The sequence below is a fragment of the Neoarius graeffei genome, chromosome 11 (assembly GCF_027579695.1).
Source record: "Neoarius graeffei isolate fNeoGra1 chromosome 11, fNeoGra1.pri, whole genome shotgun sequence".
NCBI classification, from domain to species: Eukaryota; Metazoa; Chordata; class Actinopteri; order Siluriformes; family Ariidae; genus Neoarius; species Neoarius graeffei.
The window spans coordinates 61,848,766-61,870,459 of NC_083579.1; the positions used below are offsets into that span (position 1 = coordinate 61,848,766).

General features: G+C 41.9%; 1 protein-coding gene across 1 annotated transcript; it reads left to right on the top strand.

The window, feature by feature from the left end:
* Positions 1-6,323: 6,323 nt before the first annotated feature.
* dnajc5gb (DnaJ (Hsp40) homolog, subfamily C, member 5 gamma b) lies at positions 6,324-21,693 on the top strand. The gene is made up of 7 exons (XM_060934519.1): positions 6,324-6,504; positions 7,602-7,724; positions 8,107-8,320; positions 8,463-8,619; positions 20,023-20,079; positions 20,163-20,222; positions 20,602-21,693. The coding sequence occupies exons 2-6, from the start codon at positions 7,612-7,614 to the stop codon at positions 20,219-20,221; spliced, it is 600 nt and encodes a 199-aa protein (XP_060790502.1). The 5' UTR covers positions 6,324-6,504; positions 7,602-7,611; the 3' UTR covers position 20,222; positions 20,602-21,693.
* The last annotated feature ends 1 nt before the right edge of the window (position 21,694 follows it).

Below are 21,694 nucleotides of genomic sequence, written 5' to 3' on the forward strand. Positions count from 1 at the left end.
AACATGATCCAGAAGCGCAGACGTCTTCTCTGGGCCAAGGCTCATTTAAAATGGACTGTGGCAAAGTGGAAAACTGTTCTGTGGTCAGACGAATCAAAATTTGAAGTTCTTTATGGAAATCAGGGACGCCGTGTCATTCGGACTAAAGAGGAGAAGGACGACCCAAGTTGTTATCAGCGCTCAGTTCAGAAGCCTGCATCTCTGATGGTGTGGGGCTGCATTAGTGCGTGTGGCATGGGCAGCTTACACATCTGGAAAGACACCATCAATGCTGAAAGGTATATCCAGGTTCTAGAGCAACATATGCTCCCATCCAGATGACGTCTCTTTCAGGGAAGACCTTGCATTTTCCAACATGACAGTGCCAAACCACATACTGCATCAATTACAGCATCATGGCTGCATAGAAGAAGGGTCCGGGTACTGAACTGGCCAGCCTGCAGTCCAGATCTTTCACCCATAGAAAACATTTGGCGCATCATAAAACGGAAGATACGACAAAAAAGACCTAAGACAGTTGAGCAACTAGAATCCTACATTAGACAAGAATGGGTTAACATTCCTATCCCTAAACTTGAGTAACTTGTCTCCTCAGTCCCCAGACGTTTACAGACTGTTGTAAAGAGAAAAGGGGATGTCTCACAGTGGTAAACATGGCCTTGTCCCAACTTTTTTGAGATGTGTTGTTGTCATGAAATTTTAAATCACCTAATTTTTTCTCTTTAAATGATACATTTTCTCAGTTTAAACATTTGATATGTCATCTATGTTCTATTCTGAATAAAATATGGAATTTTGAAACTCCCACATCATTGCATTCTGTTTTTATTTACAATTTGTACTTTGTCCCAACTTTTTTGGAATCGGGGTTGTAGAAAAGTATTTGCATTTGAACTTCAATTGCACAATGTGTAAACTTTTTTTTTTTAAAGTGACACTCACTCACTTTCAGTAACCTCTTTAACTTGGTCATGGTTGCAGTGGATCCTGGGGACACTGGAAAACACTGGGGGTGGGAGAACAGTGGTAGAAATGCCAGAACTGTCAGCATGGTCTGTGAATTCTGGCTGTGACAGTTCCTTAACCTCAGCTGGGGTCTTTTTTTTTTAAATTATACTTGCAGCTATTATTTTAATTTCTATTGGCCTGTGGTATTGTCTAACAAATTTAGTTCCATTTCTGTTGTTAATGCTGCATCAGGCAGTGCTTTTTTTTTTTTTGTCATACAAGCTTTATATCTGACTGCTCACTTGTGCTGGCATGAAAGTAAATACCACCCATTTGCACAATTTTATTTATTTATTTTTGCTGTGTCCTGCAGGATCCTAGTCCCAATGTCCACCTCTAGTTTCAACCAGAAGTCCTCTGAATGTAAAAATGAATGGATAGTTTATTAATTTTAAATTTCTTATCTGTATATCTACCCATTCATAGCCTGTACAGTGGTGCTTGAAAGTTTGTGAACCCTGTAGAATTTTCTATATTTCTGCATAAATATGACCTAAAACATCAGATTTTCACACAAGTCGTAAAAGTAGATAAAGAGAACCCAGTTAAACAAATGAGACAAAAATATTATACTTGGTCATTTATTTATTGAGGAAAATGATCCAGTGTTACATATCCGTGAGTGGCAAAAGTATTTGAACCTTTGCTTTCAGTATCTGTTGTGACCCCTTGTGCAGCAATAACTGCAACTAAACGTTTCTGGTAACTGTTGATCAGTCCTGCACACCGGCTTGGAGGAATTTTAGCCCATTCCTCCATACAGAACAGCTTCAACTCTGGGATGTTGGTGGGTTTCCTCACATTAACTGCTCGCTTCAGGTCCTTCCACAACATTTCGATTGGATTAAGGTCAGCACTTTGACTTGGCCATTCCAAAACATTAACTTCATTTTTCTTTAACCATTCTTTGGTAGAACGACTTGTGTTCTTAGGGTCATTGTTTTGCTGCATGGCCCACCTTCTCTTGAGATTCAGTTCATGTACAGATGTTCTGACATTTTCCTTTAGAATTCATTGTTCCATCAATGATGGCAAGCTGTCTTGGCCCAGATGCAGCAAAACAGGCCCAACCCATGATACTACCACCACAATGTTTCACAGATGGGATAAGGTTCTTATGCTGGAATGCAGTGTTTTCCTTTCTCCAAACATGATGCTTTTCATTTAAACCAAAAAGTTCTATTTTGGTATCATCCGTCCACAAAACATTTTTCCAATAGCCTTCTGGCTTGTCCATGTGATCTTTAGCAAACTGAAGACGAGCAGCAATGTTTAGCCAATGTGAGAGAGGCCTTCAGTTGTTTAGAAGTTACCCTGGGGTCCTTTGTGACCTTGCTCTTGGAGTGATCTTTTTTTGGTCAACCACTCCTGGGGAGGGTAACGATAGTCTTGAATTTCCTCCATTTGTACACAATCTGTCTGACTGTGGATTGGTGGAGTCCAAACTCTTTAGAGAGATGGTTTTGTAACCTTTTCCAGCCTGATGAGCATCAACAACACTTTTTCTGAGGTTCTCAGAAATCTCCTTTGTTCATGCCATGATACACTTCCACAAACATGTGTTGTGAAGCTCAGACTTTGATAGATCCCTGTTCTTTAAATAAAACAGGGTGCCCACTCACACCTGATTGTCATCCCATTGATTGAAAACACCTGACTCTAATTTCATCTCCAAATTTACTGCTAATCCTAGAGGTTCACATACTCTTGCCACTCACAGATATTGGATCTCATCTCATCTCATTATCTCTAGCCGCTTTATCTTGTTCTACAGGGTTGCAGGCAAGCTGGAGCCTATCCCAGCTGACTACGGGCGAAAGGCGGGGTACACCCTGGACAAGTCGCCAGATCATCACAGGGCTGACACAGACAACCATTCACACTCACACCTATGGTCAATTTAGAGTCACCGGTTAACCTAACCTGCATGTCTTTAGACTGTGGGGGAAACCGGAGGAAACCCATGTGGACACGGGGAGAACATGCAAACTCCACACAGAAAGGCCCTCACTGGCTAAGGGGCTCGAACCTGGACATTCTTGCTGTGAGGCGACAGCGCTAACCACTACACCACCGTGCCGCCCAGATATTGAATAATTTTCCTTAATAAATAAATGACCAAGTATAATATTTTGTCTCATTTGTTTAACTGGGTTCTCTTTATCTACTTTGAGGATTTGTGTGAAAATCTGATGTTGTTTTAGGTCATATTTATGCAGAAATATAGAAAATTCTAAAGGGCTCACAAACTTTCAAGCACCACTGTAGCTATTTAGAACACATTATCTGTTCTTTCCAAATAATGAATTGGGTCATCCTTGTTGTGAAATAACAGCTCATACCTCACCATTTTCACAACTGTTTAATATACTATGTTGTTGTTGTTGGTGGTGGTGTGTGTTGATCATTCATTCATTTTTTCCCCCTGGTCCTCCAACTTTCCCACATCTTTATACTCCGAGAACAGCACATTTCTCTCAGGACAGGACTAAGAACTGGTCAGACTGTCAACCGCAATTTGTCCTGCAGTTTCAGAATATTAAAACTGAATGAGAATATTTCTGTCTAGGCTTAAATGGTAACTAGTTAGACACAACTGATTTGAAGGAAGACGTGTGTGAAGTAAAATGGAAGAAAAAAGCACTTTACAACAATTAATTAAAATATACAGTATAGGTATGATTTTCATAGTAAAATTCACATGAGGTGTGTTTTATACACATTTTGGGGAGAAATGCTTGAAAATATGTATAACACTGATAAATTGGACTATAATTAGTATAGGTAATCGTATGGGGCCGAGTAAAATTAAGGATTAATTTCACAAGTGCGACTTGGGCAATTTCAAAACTTTGAAATCACAAGTGAAATTGATTCTTAATTTTACAAGGAACCATACGATTACTTGTTTATAATATATAAGGCCAAATTCATACTTCGGAAGCCATTCAAGTTCACAGCATATGGGACTACGGTTGTCATGAACGGTTTTGTGCTCGGGTTTCCGTCGGTGGGGGTTGATAGCATCAATGAAGCTGACTTTATGTTAGGACTGTTAATGTTAGTCATATAGTCTGTTGTTGCCCGGATGGGGATGGGTTCCCTTTTGAGTCTGGTTCCTCTCGAGGTTTCTTCCTCATGTCATCTGAGGGAGTTTTTCCTTGCCACCGTCGCCACAGACGTGCTCATTGGGGATAGATTAGGGATAAAATTAGCTCATATTTTAAGTTGTTCAAATTCTGTAAAGCTGCTTTGCGACAATGTTTATTGTTAAAAGCACTATACAAATAAACTTGACTTGACAACATTTGTCATTCACGTTTTCTGAACCAATCAGGGCCAAAGACTATCTTGCACATTTGAATCAGTTTCTAAAGTGTCTTTCGTCACAACACAAAAAAACCTGCGATAGCACCTTGTCTAACTCACTGCATTCATATGCCACTAGAAAGTCGTTTATTTGTCTTTCTGTGGCCCATTTCTTAAACACGGAAAGCCAAAAATTCCTCACAGCAAGAAGGTCCGGGTTCGAGCCCCGTGGCCACCAAGGGCCTTTCTGTGTGGAGTTTGCATGTTTTCCCCGTGTCCGCATGGGTTTCCTCCGGGTGCTCCGGTTTCCCCCACAGTCTAAAGACATGCAGGTTAGGTTAACTGGTGACTCTAAATTGACCGTAGGTGTGAATATGAGTGTGAATGGTTGTCTGTGTCGATCAGTGCATTTACATGCACATAGAGAAAATCGAATTTCTGCCGTAGCTCGACTGAAATCGAAGTTCTAAATGCCATGGAAACAACTTAGCTCAGCTGAAATCGAACCGAACTGGATTTCTCGTAATTGAGCTACGTGACCTAGATTATGCGATTTAGCAGAGCTACTTGGTGCATGTAAACCCTATCGAGCTACGTAGTCGAGCTACTTACTTCAGCACTGCCCCTTCCGGGAGTGACGAGACCACAAGCGGGAAACACAACAGCCTCGGTCGGCATGACAACAGTAGTAGTAGCGAGCAGCAGAAGAGGTCAGGAGGAACAACATCTCTCGATGTTGCTGTCCTCGTTGTCGTTCTTCTTGTGAACACGGAACTGATAACTTTGTTTATACTCTTGAATAGCTCTTCTTCATGACGACAACCAGAAGTGTACCAACACGATGGGGCGTGTAGCGCCACCTGTGGCTCGGGTGCACAATGTACCTCACACAATAGCCCGATTTCCTTGTGTGCACGTAGGATTGGATTTCTTTGGCACCCCTGCTGGGACCCTTAGCTCGATTACCGACAGTAGCTCGATTTGGATGTGCATGTAAACGCACTGTATGTGTCAGCCCTGTGATGACCTGGCGACTTGTCCAGGGTGTACCCTGCCTTTCGCCCGTAGTCAGCTGGGATAGGCTCCAGCTTGCCTGCGACCCTGTAGAACAGGATAAAGCAGCTAGAGATATTGAGATGAGATTTTTGCTTGCAGCTTTCAATTGGTTTATCATTTCTTCGTCAAGGGCGGCACGGTGGTGTAGTGGTAGGCGCCGTCGCCTCACAGCAAGAAGGTCCGGGTTCGAGCCCCGTGGCCGGCGAGGGCCTTTCTGTTTGCATGTTCTCCTCGTGTCCGTGTGGGTTTCCTCCGGGTGCTCCGGTTTCCCCCACAGTCTAAAGACATGCAGGTTAGGTTAACTGGTGACTCTAAATTGACCGTAGGTGTGAATGTGAGTGTGAATGGTTGTGTCTGTGTCAGCCCTGTGATGACCTGGCGACTTGTCCAGGGTGTACCCCGCCTTTCGCCCGTAGTCAGCTGGGATAGGCTCCAGCTTGCCTGCGACCCTGTAGAACAGGATAAAGCGGCTAGAGATAATGAGATGAGATGAGATGAGCATTGCTGAGTCAGCCATTTTGTTGACAAAATTTGCTAATTTTTGTAACCGTAACCAAGCAACGAACTAGCCAATAGCATTTTGTGTTAAGGAAAAAAGCCCTCCTTGATGGACCAATCAGAATTGAGTAATTTGGCTCTGTGTATTATAATCTAGATTACCATGGATTGAATAGCTGAGTCATTTGGGGAAAAAAATGAATAAACATGTATTCATAACATACTGCAATTATTATAGTTACGTTTTTAAATGACATTAATTTGATCAATACATTCTGACTTGTTTATCAATCAGAGTTTAAGACTTGTATGACATTTTGTTTACACTGAATGCACTAATGGTGTTAGTGAGGAAAATTTAACTTTAAATGACTGACTAGTTTATTAGCATGTGACCCACACAGCCTTGTCACACCTTTTTACTGACTTTCCTGTTCGCCGCATTTCCGCACTCGGTTATTTCACTGTGGATTCCGGAACAGCTCACTTCCTGTCAGTGTTTAAAAGCTGCGGATTTAGTTGTTTAATGTTGAGTATTGTTTGGATTAAAGATGACATTCAGGATATTATAAGATATTTTGATACAGGCCGGCAAAGCTGTTCATAAACTCGGTTCTTTGTCTGGAGAGGCAGGTAAATGAAATCACTTTGTTCGCTTTACTTTGTGAATGGTTTCTCACTTGACCTCGATTACGCTGAAGTTCAGCCATTTTTGAAACACAGGTTTCCTCTGGACCACGTTTTCTTGTCCGCTGGGTTTCAAAAGTAAACTAAATCATGCCGTTTCGTCTAGGAGTATTAATCTTAACTTTTAACTAAGTTTTGCGCTTATGTCTCTGTAAAAACACGAACACTAGCCGAGCCTAACGCTACTTTCGGTTTTACATTTTTCTACTACTATTACTACATATACTATTAAATAGCACCCAGATATATTATATACTATTGCTGTACATATTATCCACTGCCACTTTTTTCCATACATGTTTTCTTTTCCTCCCCCTTCCTATTAAAAAAAAAAACTTTTAAAAATATAGATATCGTTATTTCATATTCACTGTCCTTGTTCTGCGAGGCTTATTGTTTTTCCTTTCATTTGTTATTCTTAATCTACTGTTGATTTGTGCTGCTGTAGCATGATTCCCCTTGTAGGATCAATAAAGTCTGTCTGTCTGTCTGTCTGTCTGTCTTACCTTCATATACTACTTCTTCTTAATCACTGATAACCTGCATCATCTCATCTCATTATCTCTAGCCGCTTTATCCTGTTCTACAGGGTCGCAGGCAAGCTGGAGCCTATCCCAGCTGACTACGGGTGAAAGGCGGGGTACACCCTGGACAAGTCGCCAGGTCATCACAGGGCTGACACATAGACACAGACAACCATTCACACTCACATTCACACCTACGGTCAATTTAGAGTCACCAGTTAACCTAACCTGCATGTCTTTGGACTGTGGGGGAAACCGGAGCACCCGGAGGAAACCCACGGGGAGAACATACAAACTCCGCACAGAAAGGCCCTCGCCGGCCACGGGGCTCGAACCCGGACCTTCTTGCTGTGAGGCGACAGCGCTAACCACTACACCACCGCGCCGCCCTCCTTTTGCATCTCTGCAGTTAAAAAAAGTGCTTAAATAAGGCTTTATGAACACAGGTGTGTCAGATATTACCGACATGTATAAATGCAAGTTATAACTGTGTAATTTTTTTTTTTTTTACATTTTAAGGAATTTAAGGATGACCGATTCAAACAAACCTCAGCGCAAGCTGTCCAGATCAGGCGAAAGCTTATACAAGACACTGGACTTGGAAAAAGGAGCTTCTCCTGAGGACATTAAAAAAGCTTACAGGTAAACTGCAGTTGCGTGACTTTGTAATAGAACTACAGTACTTTGTTACTTCAATATGTGCAGTATAAATAAGATGATTGCTTGTCTGAATTAATTACTTCAGTGTTTTTAAAACTGAAGTTCTGTACATATTCGAGTAAAGACCTCCCATGATATGCACGTGTCAATTGTTGAACGGTGTGTTTACTGTTACACACTTCATATGCATTTTTTTACTCATACGGTGAAAAAATTTGATTCCTGAATAAAACGGGAGTCTTTTTGTATGGTCGTAGTCTAATATTGGTGCATATCTAATACGATGGTGTATTCATGTACTGTAGACAGACCTTTTTGAATGAGACGGACATCAAAATAAATGCAACGATTAATATGCTTTCAGAAAACTTGCACTCCGGTATCACCCAGACAAGAACCCAGACAACCCAGAAGCTGCTGAAAAGTTTAAAGAGATCAACAATGCTAACTCCATTCTTAATGATGAGACCAAACGTCAGATCTATGATGAATATGGCTCCATGGGTCTTTACGTTGCTGACCAGTTTGGAGAAGATAGCGTTAAATACTACTTCCTCATGTCAAAGTGTTGGTTCAAGGTGGGAAGTATGAGCATTTAAGTTACTTTTCATTGACAATAGAAATCCAAATATTTATTTAACATTTTTAAATATTGGGTGACTAAGTTACCAAATTTAATCTCGCTCTTTTTTTTTTTTTTTTTGTTCCTTGTCTTTTCAGGCACTTTTTTTCTGTACCATGTTCTTCACTTGCTGCTGTTGCTTCTGCTGTTGCTGCTGCTGCTGTGGGAAGTGTGGAGCAAAAGAGGAAGAGGAGGATTATTTCTACGTGGATCCTGAGCAACTTGAAGCCCAAATGTTTGAAGAGCAAAATAAAGGTGAAATAATCACCTAAGAGGTGACCGGAGTTCTCCTTGAATTAATTACACCATTTTATGGTCTATATTTATAGGAAAAATGCACCTTGAAGCGTATTTAACAATTATTCCACGAAATCAAGTTGTACATGAGCTGATAGCCAAGTTGGCCATCAGCCATATATGATGAGATTGAGTGGAATAATTCTTTTATTCTGTCCACATTCACTGGATTTTGAGAAACAGAGCCTGTTTCTTTTTATTTTTTGCAAATTCGATAAATGAAAACTTTATACAAAACGTCCGATCGTTTCTGCTTAGAATGTAAACAACTACTACTTTTGGCTGCTCCCGATTAGGGGTCGCCACAGCGGATCTTTTTGTCTCCATTGTTCCCTGTCTTCCACATCCTTCTCTACCACACCTGCCACTTTCATGTCCTCTCTCACCACATCCATGTATCTCCTCTTTGGCCTTCCTTGTTTTCATGTGCCTGGCAGCTCCATCCTCAACATTCTCCTTCCAACATGCTCTGTAGCTCTTCTCAGATGTGCCCGTACCATCTCAGTCTCATCTCTTTTCGCTTAATTCCCAAGCTCTCCACATGTGTTGTCCCTCTGATGTGCTCGTTCCTCATCCTGTCCAACCTTGTCACTCCCATTGCAAACCTTAACATCCTCAACTCCGCCACTTCCAACTTTGCCTCCTGTCTCTTCATTAAGGGTACTGGCTCCAATCCATACATCACAGCTGGTCTCACTACTGTCTTATACATCTTACCTTTCACTTTTGCTGGGACTTTCCTATCACAAATGACTCCTGAAATCCTTCTCCAACTGCTCCACCCTGCCTGCACTCTCTTTCTCACCTCACTATCGCAGCCTCCATTTTCCTGCACAATTGACCCCAGGTACTTGAATTCACCAACTTTCTTTACGTCTACTCCTTGCATCTTCACTACACTCTCATCCCCATTCTCATCGATGCACATGTATTCTGTTTTGCTACGGCTCACCTTCATTCCTCTTCGTTCCAATGCATACCTCCATCTCTCCAAACCCAACTCAACCTTCTTTCTACTTTCACCACATATCACTGTCTTCCGCAGACATCATGTTCCATGGTGACTGTTGCCTCACTTCGTCTGTCAAGCTATCCATCACTATGGCAAACAAGAAAGGACTCAAAGCAGATCCTTGACGAAGTCCCACCTTCACCTTGAACCATTCAGTTGTTTCAACTGCACACCTCACTGCTGTTTCACTGTTCTCATACATGTCTTGCACCACTCTAATATACTTCTCATTCACTCCACTCTTTCTCATACAATACCATAACTCCTCTCTCGGCACTCTATCGTATGCCTTCTCCAGGTCAACAAACCCACAATGTAGCTTTCTCTGGCCTTCCCTGTACTTCTCCATTAACGTTTCTTAAAGCAAAAATTGCATCCGACGTGCTCTTCCTTGGCATAAACCCGTACTGCTGTTCACAGATTGCTACCTCTCTTCTCAGTCTTGCCTCCAATACCCTTTCCCATAACTTCATGATGTGGCTCATCAATTTTATCCCTCTGTAATTACTGCAGCTCTACATCTCCCTTATTTTTGTATATTGGGACTAGCACACTCTCCATTCATTTGGCATTTTCTCATTCTCTAGGATCCTATTAAACAATCTCGTTAGGAACTCCACAGCCGTCTCACCCAAACATCTCCAAGCCTCAATCGGGATACCATCTGGTCCGGCTGCTTTCCCAGTCTTCATTCTTTTCATGGCTGCCCTCACCTCATCCTTACTAACCAACTCTGCTTCCTGATTTGCTGTCTCCAACGAATCTGACCTTTTCTCTCTTGGATTCTCCTCATTTAATAAATCCTCAAAGTACTCTTTCCACCTTCTTAATACACTCTCTTTGTTTGTCAGCACATTTCCATTTCCATCTTTCATCACTCTTACCTGCTGTACATCCCTTACTTCCCTGTTTCTCTGCCTAGCTAGTCTGTACAGGTCTTTCTCTCCTTCTTTGGTCTCCAGTCTTTCGTACAGCACCTGGTATGCATCTGCTTTCGCCTTCGCTACCGCTCTTTTCGCCTTCTGTCTCCTCTCTCTGTATAACTTCCTGCTTTCCTCATCTCTCTGATCATCCCAATTCTTCTTTACTAGCCTCTTCTCTTTTGTAATTTCCTGCACTTCTTTGTTCCACCACTATGTCTCCTTGTCTTCCTTTCTCCTTCCCGATGACCACCCTAGCACCTTCCTTGTTGCCTCTCTTCAAAGTTCAAGTTTATTGTAGCCATATCAACAGTATAAAAATACAGTTGCTAGGAATGTACTTTGGTGTGCTCACAAATCCCAACAATACAATCAGACCAAACAAAAAAAAAAAACTAAGGGGGGGACAAGACAGAAAGACAAGGGGGCACATAATAACAGGGAATGACAACATACAAAAAAAAAAAAAACATTGAAAAGTGCATTGGATATATAGAGTACAGCTGGTGGTACATTGTGCAAAATAAGCAAGGGAGGTAGGTAGGCCAGGTAGTGGAGTAACTGTAAAGTGCTAGTGCATATTCAAGTGGCGGATGGCTTGTGGGTAGGTACTGTCCCTAAAACGTGAGGTGTTGCATGGGATGCTGCGGTACCTTCTCCCTGATGGTAGGAGTATGAATAGATGGTGTGCTGGATGAGTATGGTCAGAGATGATGTTCTTGGCTTTCCTGGAAATTCTGGTGTTGTAATGTAAGTCTACGGTGGGGAGACTATGGCCAATGATTTTGGAGGCCCTGCGTACCACCCTCTCCAGCTGTTGCTTATCTTGGCTGGTGGTACTGCCATACCAAACCAGGATGGAGAAGGTGAGCACGCTCTCGATAGTAGCACGGTAAAAGTGTAACATGCCTGCTTGACTGACCCCAAATTTCCTCAACTGTCGGAGGAAGTGTAATCTTTGGTGAGCTTTTGAAATGATGAGACTGGTGTTCAGGGTCCATGACAGGGACTGATGAATGGTGGTGCCTAAAAAATGAAAAGAGGAGACCCACTCCACTACCTGGCCATTAATACAGATGGGGATGTGCTGGCCTGCCTTTTTCCTGAAGTCCACTTTGAGTTCTTTGGTTTTGGATATGTTGAGTATAAGGTTATTGACTGCACACCACTGCACTAGATGTTTGACCTCATCGCGATATGATGTTTCGTCCCCGTCACGTATGAGGCCTATAACAGTGGTGTCGTCTGCAAATTTTAGAAGTTTGACAGATGGAGAATTGGATATACAGTTGTTGGTGTATAGGGAGAATAACAGCGGTGACAACACACAACCTTGTGGCGTGCCGGTGTTCAGAGTCTTGATGAAATGTTGTTCTGGGTTCTAACACTGTGTTCTGTTAGATAAAAAGTTAAGTAGCCACTGACAAAGTGAGGGGTTGACACCCATGGACAGGAGTGTTATACAGTCTGATAGGCAGGATAGTGTTGAAAGCTGAGCTAAAATAAATGAACAGGACACGAGCATAGGTGGACTTACAGTCAAGGTGCTGTAGAATGATGTGGGTGCAAAGTGAGACAGCGTCATCCACTCCCCTATTTGCCCTGTAGGCAAATTGGTGAGGGTCCAGTGTAATGTGTGACAGGAATCTACAGACTAAGCATTCAAACACTTTCATGACAACAGAAGTGAGAGCGACAGGCCTATAATCATTAAGATAGGTAATGTTGTTTTTTTGGGCACCGGAATGATCATAGCCGATTTAAAACATGCAGGCACAGTAGTACTGTTCAGAGACCAGTTAAAAATATACAGTTGTGTTCAAAATTATTCAACCCCCAATGCTGTAAAGGGTTTTAGGGAATTCAGTGTACATTTGTAATTGTGTTCATAATGACATCTTACAAGGACTTGTTAAAGAACCAAATGCAACTAAAATGACCATCAGTTGCTTTTGTAATAAAGTATTAAATGGCCTTTTTGTGATTTCTTCATTGACACAATTAGCCTTAGTTTACATTAGACCGTATCTGTCTCGTTTTCTTCGCGGATGCGCTGTCCGTTTACATTAAACCGCCTGGAAACGCTGGGAAACGGGAATCCGCCAGGGTCCACGTATTCAATCTAGATCGTGTCTGGTCCGGTGCTGTGTAAACATTGAGAATACGCGGATACGCTGTGCTGAGCTCTAGCTGGCGTCGTCATTGGACAACGTCACTGTGACATCCACCTTCCTGATTCGCTGGCGTTGGTCATGTGACGCAACTGCTGAAAAACGGCGCGGACTTCTGCCTTGTATCACCTTTCATTAAAGAGTATAAAAGTATGAAAATACTGCAAATACTGATGCAAATACTGCCCATTGTGTAGTTATGATTGTCTTTAGGCTTGCCATCCTTCCACTTGCAAGTCGTAAGTGATATGCACTGGGATCTCACACACAGCGGCTCAGTCCCGAATCGTGGCTCGTGCACTGCACTCGCGCGCTCTGAGCTGCGCAGGGCCGGAGTGCGCACCCTCCAGAGGGCACTCGCTGTTTAGGGCGGAGTGATTTGGAGTGCAGGATGCCTGCGGAGCCGAGCGTATCCGTGTATTGGTGTTGCTGTGTGCACGCGAATCGTGTATTGGTGTTGCTGTGTGCACACTAATCGTTTTAAAAACGTTAATCTGATGATCCGCTGATACGGTCTAATGTAAACCCCACCTTATTCAACCCCTTTAAGACTACTACTATTAAGAACAGAGGTTCATTCAAGTGTTTTCAATCAGGTATTGAAAACACCTGTGGATGTCAACGAGCATCAGTCAAGCATAATAAGCACCAATTAGGCAGATTTAAAAGGACTGTGATACTCAGCTCCTTCTAGACATTTACTGGTGTGTTGACAAACATGGTGAAGGCAAGAGAATGGTCCCAGAAGACAAGAGAAGAGGTTATTTCTCTTCACAAGAATGGCAATGGATATAAGATTATTTCCAAAATGTTAAACATTCCAAGAGATACTATCGGAAGCATCATCTGTAAATTCAAGGCAAAGGGCACAGTGGAAACGCTACCTGGTCGTGGCAGAAAGAAGATCCTGACGGCGACTGCTGTATGCTACCTGAAGCGCCAGGTGGATAAAAATCCCCGTGTGACTGGTGAGGAACTGAAAAAAGATCTGTCAGATGTGGGCATTGAGGTTTCAGCACAGACAATAAGGTGCACACTGCGTAATGACGGCCTCTATGCCAGAACTCCTAGGCGCACCCCCTTGCTAACTCCGAAGAATAAGAAAAGTCGACTGCAGTATGCCAAAAGTCATGTGGACAAGCCACAAAAGTTTTGGGAAAGTGTTCTGTGGACTGATGAAACTAAATTAGAACTGTTTGGGCCCATGGACCAGCGCTATATTTGGAGGAGGAAGAACCAGGCCTATGAAGAAAAGAACACCTTGCCTACTGTGAAGCATGGCGGGGGGGTCAATTATGCTTTGGGGCTGTTTTGCTTCTAATGGTACAGGGAAGCTTCATCGTGTGCAGGGTACCATGAATTCTCTTCAGTACCAGGAAATCTTGGAAGAAAATGTGATGGAGTCTGTCACAAACCTGCGGCTTGGGAGACGTTGGACCTTTCAACAGGACAATGATCCTAAGCACACATCCAAGTCCACTAGAGCATGGTTGAAGATGAAGGGCTGGAACATTCTGGAGTGGCCATCGCAGTCACCAGACTTAAATCTGATTGAGAACCTCTGGTGGGACCTAAAGAAGGCAGTTGCAGTGCGCAAGCCTAAGAATGTGACTGAACTGGAGGCTTTTGCCCATGAAAAATGGGCAAGATACCCGTTGGTCGCTGCAAGACACTTGTGTCAAGCTATGCTTCACGCTTGAAAGATGTTATAACTGGAAAAGGATGTTGTACTAAGAATGTATGTCACTTGGGGGTTGAATAAAACTGATAATGATGTGAGCACAGAAAAGACATTTGTGGTCATTTTATTATAAATGTTGTTATATTTGTCTAATTTACAAGTGTCTCTTTGATTTAATTGTAAATAAGATGACTGAAATGATCAAAATCAATGTCAAACTGGCCAAAACACTTAATTTCAGTGGGGGTTGAATAATTGTGAACACAACTGTAGCTAAGAATAGGAGCAAGTTTGGTAGCACAGTTCTTAAGTGTAGCTGGTGTCACACCATCAGGGCCGGCTGCCTTGTTGGTGGTCTGGCGCCATAGCAGTCTGCGCACATCGTGCTCTGTGATGGAAAGGGGAGAGTGTATGTGCCCCACACCCAGCGGGTGAGGTAGGGCACTTGTCTGGGCGCTGGTGTCGTCAAAGCGGCAGAAAAAGTCATTAAGCCGCTCTGGTAAGGAGGGGTCACAGTCCAGGATATGGTGTTTCACCTTATAGTCTGTGATTTCCTGGAGGCCCTGCCAGACCCCCTTAATGTTGTTGTCTTGCAGTTTATTTTCAAGTTTGTTTCTGTAGTTGTGTTTTGCTGTGTTTACGGCTTTCTGTAGTCTGTATTTGAGAAGTTTGTATTGCTCTCTGTCCCCACTCTTATAAGCGTCATTTTTTTTTTTTTTTTTCCTTACAGAGGCGCTTAACTTCCCGGTTAAACCAGGGTTTGTTGTTATTGTAGATGGTAATAGTCTTTGAGGGGATGCAAACAGACTCGCAGAAACAGATGTAAGACATAATGCAATCAGTGAAAAAGTCAATATTGTTCGAGTCAGCAGCAAACATGCCCCAGTCAGTGATATCAAAACAGTATCGTAGCATATCTATAGCCACAGGAGAGCTCCTCTTGACCTCATAGTCTTTGATTTCGAGGTCTTAAGTCTCTGTCTGTACTTAGGAACAAGAAATATTGTGTTGTGATAAGACTCACCAATTGGGGCTCTAACTAGAGCCTGGTACGCCTCCGGTATGGAGGAGTAGCACTGGTCGAGTGTTTTGTCCAGCCTGGTGGGGAAGTGAATCTGTGGTTTGTATCTAGGAAGTGTTTTCTTCATGGAGACATGGTTGAAGTCCCCAAGCACCAGAATAACCGAGTCTGGGTTGGAGTTTTCCGTGGTGTGGACGTGATCGGCTAGTTGCTGTGAGGCTGAAGCTGCCACCGCGCTCGGATGAATATAGGCTGCACACAGGATGATGGAAGAGACTTCCCTTGGCGAGTAGAAGGGGATACACCTCACCACGAGATGCTCCAGGTCGGATGAGCAGCCGGACGAAAGGATTTTGGTATCAGTACACCAGTTCTGGTTGATGTAGATACCAACACCTCCGCCGCGCTGCTTCTCGGAGTCTCTAGTGCGATCAGCTCGGTGGAACATGAATCCCTCCTGATGAAGCGCCGCGTCAGGGATGTTTGCAGTCAGCCAGGTTTCTGTCAGACATATGGCAACACAGTCTCTGAAGTCCCGTTGGGAGAGGATAAGGGAGGTGAGCTCGTCCTTCTTGTTTGCTAACGAGCGGACGTTGGATAGGATGAGGCTCGGCAAAGGTCAGGCGTGCAAACGGCGCGCTTTTCGGCGCATTCCGCTTTTTCCCCGGCATTTTGGGCGACTTGTGTAATTCGTGCAGATCCGAAGAGGGTTTTTTTTTTTGGGGGGGGGTTGCTCTCCGGTAATCCACTCTGGTAGTAATGATAGACCTGAGTACTGTGCAGACCTAGCCTGGGCCCGCCCATCCTAAGCGTGACGCAACACAAGGGCCTGTTGCGAGCTTAGTCTGGCCAGGCAAGCTATCTACAGCTCTTCCAAGCTCCCGAAAAATCGGGAACCAATCAACTTTGAGCATCTCTAACGGCCCTGGGTAGAGGCGTGTTCAAGGCACTGATGTAGTAGAACTGCGACCGGAAGCCATAGATTGTTTACAGAATCTATGCCGGAAGCGCTTCATTCACATTACGAACATGGAGCAGCGGCAAGCCTTTAACACAGCGGTAGATGCTGTATTGAAAGCATTCAACGGGAAGTTCTCATTGAAAATGGAGCAAAGAGCAGCCCTGGAGGTATTTATTGAAAGGAAGGACGCTTTCGCCTTGCTCCCGACCGGCTTCGGTAAGAGTTTAATCTACCAGTTAGCCCCGTCGCGTCACATACGTCAGAGGAAAGAGTGATGTAATTGGTTTAAGCTTCGTCACAGCCTTTTCTGGCTTCGACCAGTAGCAAACTGAGGCATTTCAGGGAGGCAGGTCAAGCACGCACTTTGGGAAACGGTTGGGCTTAATATCTTGGCCAGACCAATAGCTCGTAGAGCTTTGCAGTCGCGTTAGCCAGACTAGTGCAGACCATACAACGTTTGGTTCCCCCTGGTGGATATATGGAACCATTGACAGCAGAGATAGTAAGATTGACAGTGTAGCTGCTGGCTGCTATTATAATATTCAACAGCGTTCCGTTACAAACTGCTAGCTGCTACACTGTCAGTGGATGGAACCGATGGCTGGGCAATCTGGTTGCTAAGGAACGTGACTCCCAGGCTTTTCCTCAGATAGGTGTGTTCATTTATCAACTTGCTGAATTTCATCTACTAGTGTGTATTTCTTTGGAGCCTCGGTGACTGGGAGTAAACGATCAGCGTTGAAGTGGAAGTCATTTACTCGTCTACAATCAAAGCGTAAGTGTTAAAATAATTGTGCATATATATATAAAAACTTTGTCTCTCGTACCCTAGCCTCCTTCATCTAACCATATTAGCCATGACCTATCCTTGGGGTAAAAAACGCCTGAAAAACATAATGTTATTTGAGGAGTTGCATGATGATTGTATATGTTCTCAATGTAGTGTCTACATGGGTTAATGACTATAGTTTTTTGTTCCTAGGTAATATTTAAGTGCCGTAATACCGTTCTATACGTGCAAGAATTGGTCTTATTAAAGCTTGTGGCTGTCTGGCTTAGTTAAAATGCTAACCGTTAGCACCCGACTAGCTGCTATTTTAGAACATCGAGTGATCAAATGGTAATGTGTAACCCATGTGTGTGTTATGAGTTCGTGGTGCATACATCCAAGGTACTACACAAACTTCAGGAAGTGGCGAAGAAAAAGGAGTAAAGATGGACTGACTTTGGGGTGGGGAACTGAAGATGGATTGGGAACTGAATTAATAAATAATAGTAATTAATAAATGTTCTGTTTGTTGAAACTGTTGTCTTGACTGATATTGTGTGTGGTGGTGGTGGGGGTCCGCGTCGCTGCGCTACCTCACTCATTTTTGACCATGGTTGTGTTTGCATCCCTGAAAGGTAGTCTGTGGCCCCGGCGTCTCAGCCTAGCTAGCGCCCCCCTCTTTTGCCTCTCTTCCTCGGCGGGTGTTTCAGTCGCCCACGGGAAAGATTTGGTGGTAGATCCAAGACGATTGACTGTGGAACTGGCATAATGTCCCGAATGTGGAGGAGTTCCGTTCTGTCATAACGAATTAGTCCATTGCACGATTCCGGGAGAACACAAAACAGCATAAACAGAAAACAAACAAGGAGCAACACCGAGTCGCCATAATACGGCGCCATCTGTTGGTTTCTAGCTCTCTTGCTAGTATAGCAGTAGTATCCCAATGTTCTGACAGACTTCCATTACCACTTAATGCTCGTCTCATTTCTTCCCTAAACTCCTTCTGATGTTCAACCTCTTAGTTTCCACCACTTAATCTTCGGCTCCACTATTTCACGCTTCCTCTTTTTCACTTTCAGTCTCATCCTGCACACGACCACTCGATGTCTAGCTACACTTTCCCCTGCCATCACTTTACAGTCTCCAATCTCCTTCAGGTTACCCCTTCTGCAGAGTATGTAGTCTACATGTGTAGATCTTCCTCCACTCTTAAACGTCACCCTGTGCTGCTCTTTCTTCTCGAAGTATGTATTGAGTCTGACTACTGCCAAATTCATCCTCTTTGAAAAATTAACCACCATTTGCCTTTCCACATTTCTCTCTGCTTAGAATGTAAACAAACCGGTGAAATGACAGTAGCAATTTGTGAAAAATGCAAAAATAATTCTTGAAAAATAAAAAAAAAGACACTTTCTTACCATCAAATACTTTCATTCCATATTTTGTTGCCTTTTTTTTTTTTTGGTATTTTTTTGGGGTTTTGTTTTTGAGTAGAGTTTTTATTTCGTCCTCGGCTGGTTCAACAAAATACTCCAACATTTTGCTTTTCTCTACTCATGGTATTTGAGCTGATTGGCTACTCCACTAGTAGGCTATCAGAGCATGTGATTGCTCATATCCCGTGAATGTGGATAGAATAATTCTGGATATTTAATGAACTTCTAATGCATATATCTGCTTAGGATTTACACACACACAATGTGGGTGGGTGTTTTTTTTTTTTTTAAACTTGTACAAATAAAAAATATTTGTATACATAAACTATGTTTTAAAAAGTATTCAGAAATTATGGACCCTTGTGGTCTGATACTGGCCCACTCCTCTCGGCATATTATCTTCAATTCCCCAAGGTTACAGTGGTCCCTTTGATGGACTTGTAATTTCAAAATCCTTTATAAAGGTAAGGAAATTGGTAAGCAATGTAAGCAGCCCCCATCCATCCATCCATCCATCCATCCATCCATCCATCCATCCATCCATAAGAAACCAGTTTTGGGTTATTTTGACTGTATGTTTAGGGTCATTGTCTTGTTAAAACTTCTTCTCCCCAGATTCAGTTTCTTGGTAAGATGATATTAAATTCTCCTCTCATATGTCCTGGTACATTGCTTCACTCATGATTCCTTTAATGACGTGTTCCAGTGCTGTTTGCTGAGAAGAAGGCTCTTATAATGCTTCTGCCGCTGTACCTTACTGTGGGTATTGTGTTCTTAAGCGCAACCTTTTTTTTTTCTTGAGCTGAATTACTGCTACGTTGTCGTAACTGGGATGTTTGACAGAAAGACCATGTGTCTTTGCTGTGGCTCTAATGTTGTCCTTGTGGTTTTTTTTTTTGGAAATGTTCCTTTGCCCAAGACCATGTTTCTCAGCATTTATACGGTATATAGAACCTGATTTATTTGTATATAACCTTTTACATGTACATATCATTTTAAATATCGTGGCTCAGTACTTTCCCCCTATTACTTTACTTTAGATTTTGAACATATCTTTTTGTTTTTTTGTTTTTTTTAAGTACAAAGGTCAAAGAAATGTGTGTAAATTTGATGTGGATACATAAATTAGAAGTATGTTTAGCATATATCTTCACATTTTAGTGACGTTTTTTTTTTTTTAAATGTCTATATTCCCATTGGCACCATTATTGGCAGGTAGTTAAATGGCATTGTGGGTAAGTGAAAATGCATCAACTTGTTTAAAGACGTTTAAACTAAAGAATGCCAATTCATAAAATATTTTGCTTGTATATTCATTCATCCACCACCCACAATGGATAAATCATATAGGGAATGAATGAATGCACCTCTTATGTCCTTTGCTTTGCAGGGAATCAGACCATTATCATTGGACAGCCGGTTCCGTTTGCAGCGCCTGAAGATTCACGTGAGTATTTATTAATCATGTTTACATACTTGGGCTTTAAAACATAAATATAAATAATATATTATTTTGCTTCTGTTTTACAGCACAGAGGCCAGTGATCATAGGCATGCCTAGTTCTAGTACAGACGGCATGAAAGATTAAGGTTAGAACATGTACACTATACAGTAGTTCATTTCACTGTAGTACAGTAAAAGGATGGATGGCAACCTCAGATACCTCCAGTTCCCACTGCAACACCTCGTTCATATTCTGAGTTCCTTAATATCCAGAGGAAAAGGTATTTTTGGTAACTTTATTATTAATTGGATCCACAACCATCACCACTGAGGAATCTGTTCAAGATAAAATAAGATATGATAAAAGAAGAAACTTTTTGATTGATGATCTACTGGTAAATTAATTCAGGATGTAGAACCTGGCTGAAAGTGTCTGAAAAGGGCATACATGGCACATTTGTTAATACTTAATTTGTTCCAAATTCAATAAGCTCTATTACAATACTGTTTCTTTTCTTCCTGTAGGTGGAGACACAGCCATAGAGATACAGCCAGCTGTCTACAGAACATCTGTCTTTTGCCTTTAAAGATAGAACTGAGCAAAAGAGGACTGCCATGTCTCTGTATTTGGCCCATTGTCAGGAAGGGGAAAGTTAATATTCAGCACAATACTTGAGGAAATTTTGGCTGATAGTCAGGGGCTGTATGTGGAGTAAGTGGTTCATCTTCATTCAGAATGTATTTACACGAGCTGTACTTTTTTTTCCTTCTGTACTCTTAATGTGGTATCAGGTTCTTTCTTATATTTAGTTATTTATATTTAGTGAAATCTTTTAAATTGACAAAAACAAATAAATTGCTTTTGACTGGGCTTCTTGAGCCAAAAGAAATATGTTGGTTTTCATATTGTTCGAGATGGAAAAACTTAATACAATTACATAACATCTTTAGTAGCACCCAATACCAGTATGTTAATTCACAAGTTTAAATGGCAACTATATTTTAGTTGAAATAACTGTGGCTCTGACACTTTTTATAAAAAAAATCTTAACAGTATTTAAATATTTAAAATGGATGATACAAATACTTTTAAAGGCAGCAGTGATTGGACTATATTGTTGTATTTGAACACTGAAGTAACAACTGTGCTTGAGACTGTACTCTGGTTTAAAAAATGCAAGCAAATTAGTTTTTGATATCTACATGTATGTATGAGTGCAATATTTTTTTATTTTTTTAAATCTGCCTCAGAATAAATACTGTGTATGCAGGCTTTGAGTGGAAAACATTACCCAACTACCAAAAACAAAACTAGTAATTTGAAATCTTGTCTGGACTGGTATTTAACAACATTTTGTGAATATTGTGTTAAGTGCAAGTCTTGGGTTACTCAGGTATCTGCTAGATTTATGTTTTCATGCTTCTTGGATCTCACTAAGCTATTTTACTTTTTTTTTTTGAGGAGTGTGAAAAATGGCTTAATTGTAACTTTAAAAAAAAAAAATTTAATTAGCGTAATGCAGTTAGTACAGTACAATATTTCAGATGTTTGTGCAATAAAAATGTAATCAAATTGGTGTACGAAATGATAAATGGAATAAATATTTTTGATTGCCAC

Coding starts and splice junctions, on each gene's coding strand:
- dnajc5gb (XM_060934519.1), top strand. CDS start 7,612: ATGACCGATTCAAACAAACCTCAGCGCAAGCTGTCCAGATCAGGCGAA. Junction 8,620..20,022: donor GTTTGAAGAGCAAAATAAAG/GTGAAATAATCA, acceptor TTTGCTTTGCAG/GGAATCAGACCATTATCATT. Junction 20,080..20,162: donor TGCAGCGCCTGAAGATTCAC/GTGAGTATTTAT, acceptor TCTGTTTTACAG/CACAGAGGCCAGTGATCATA.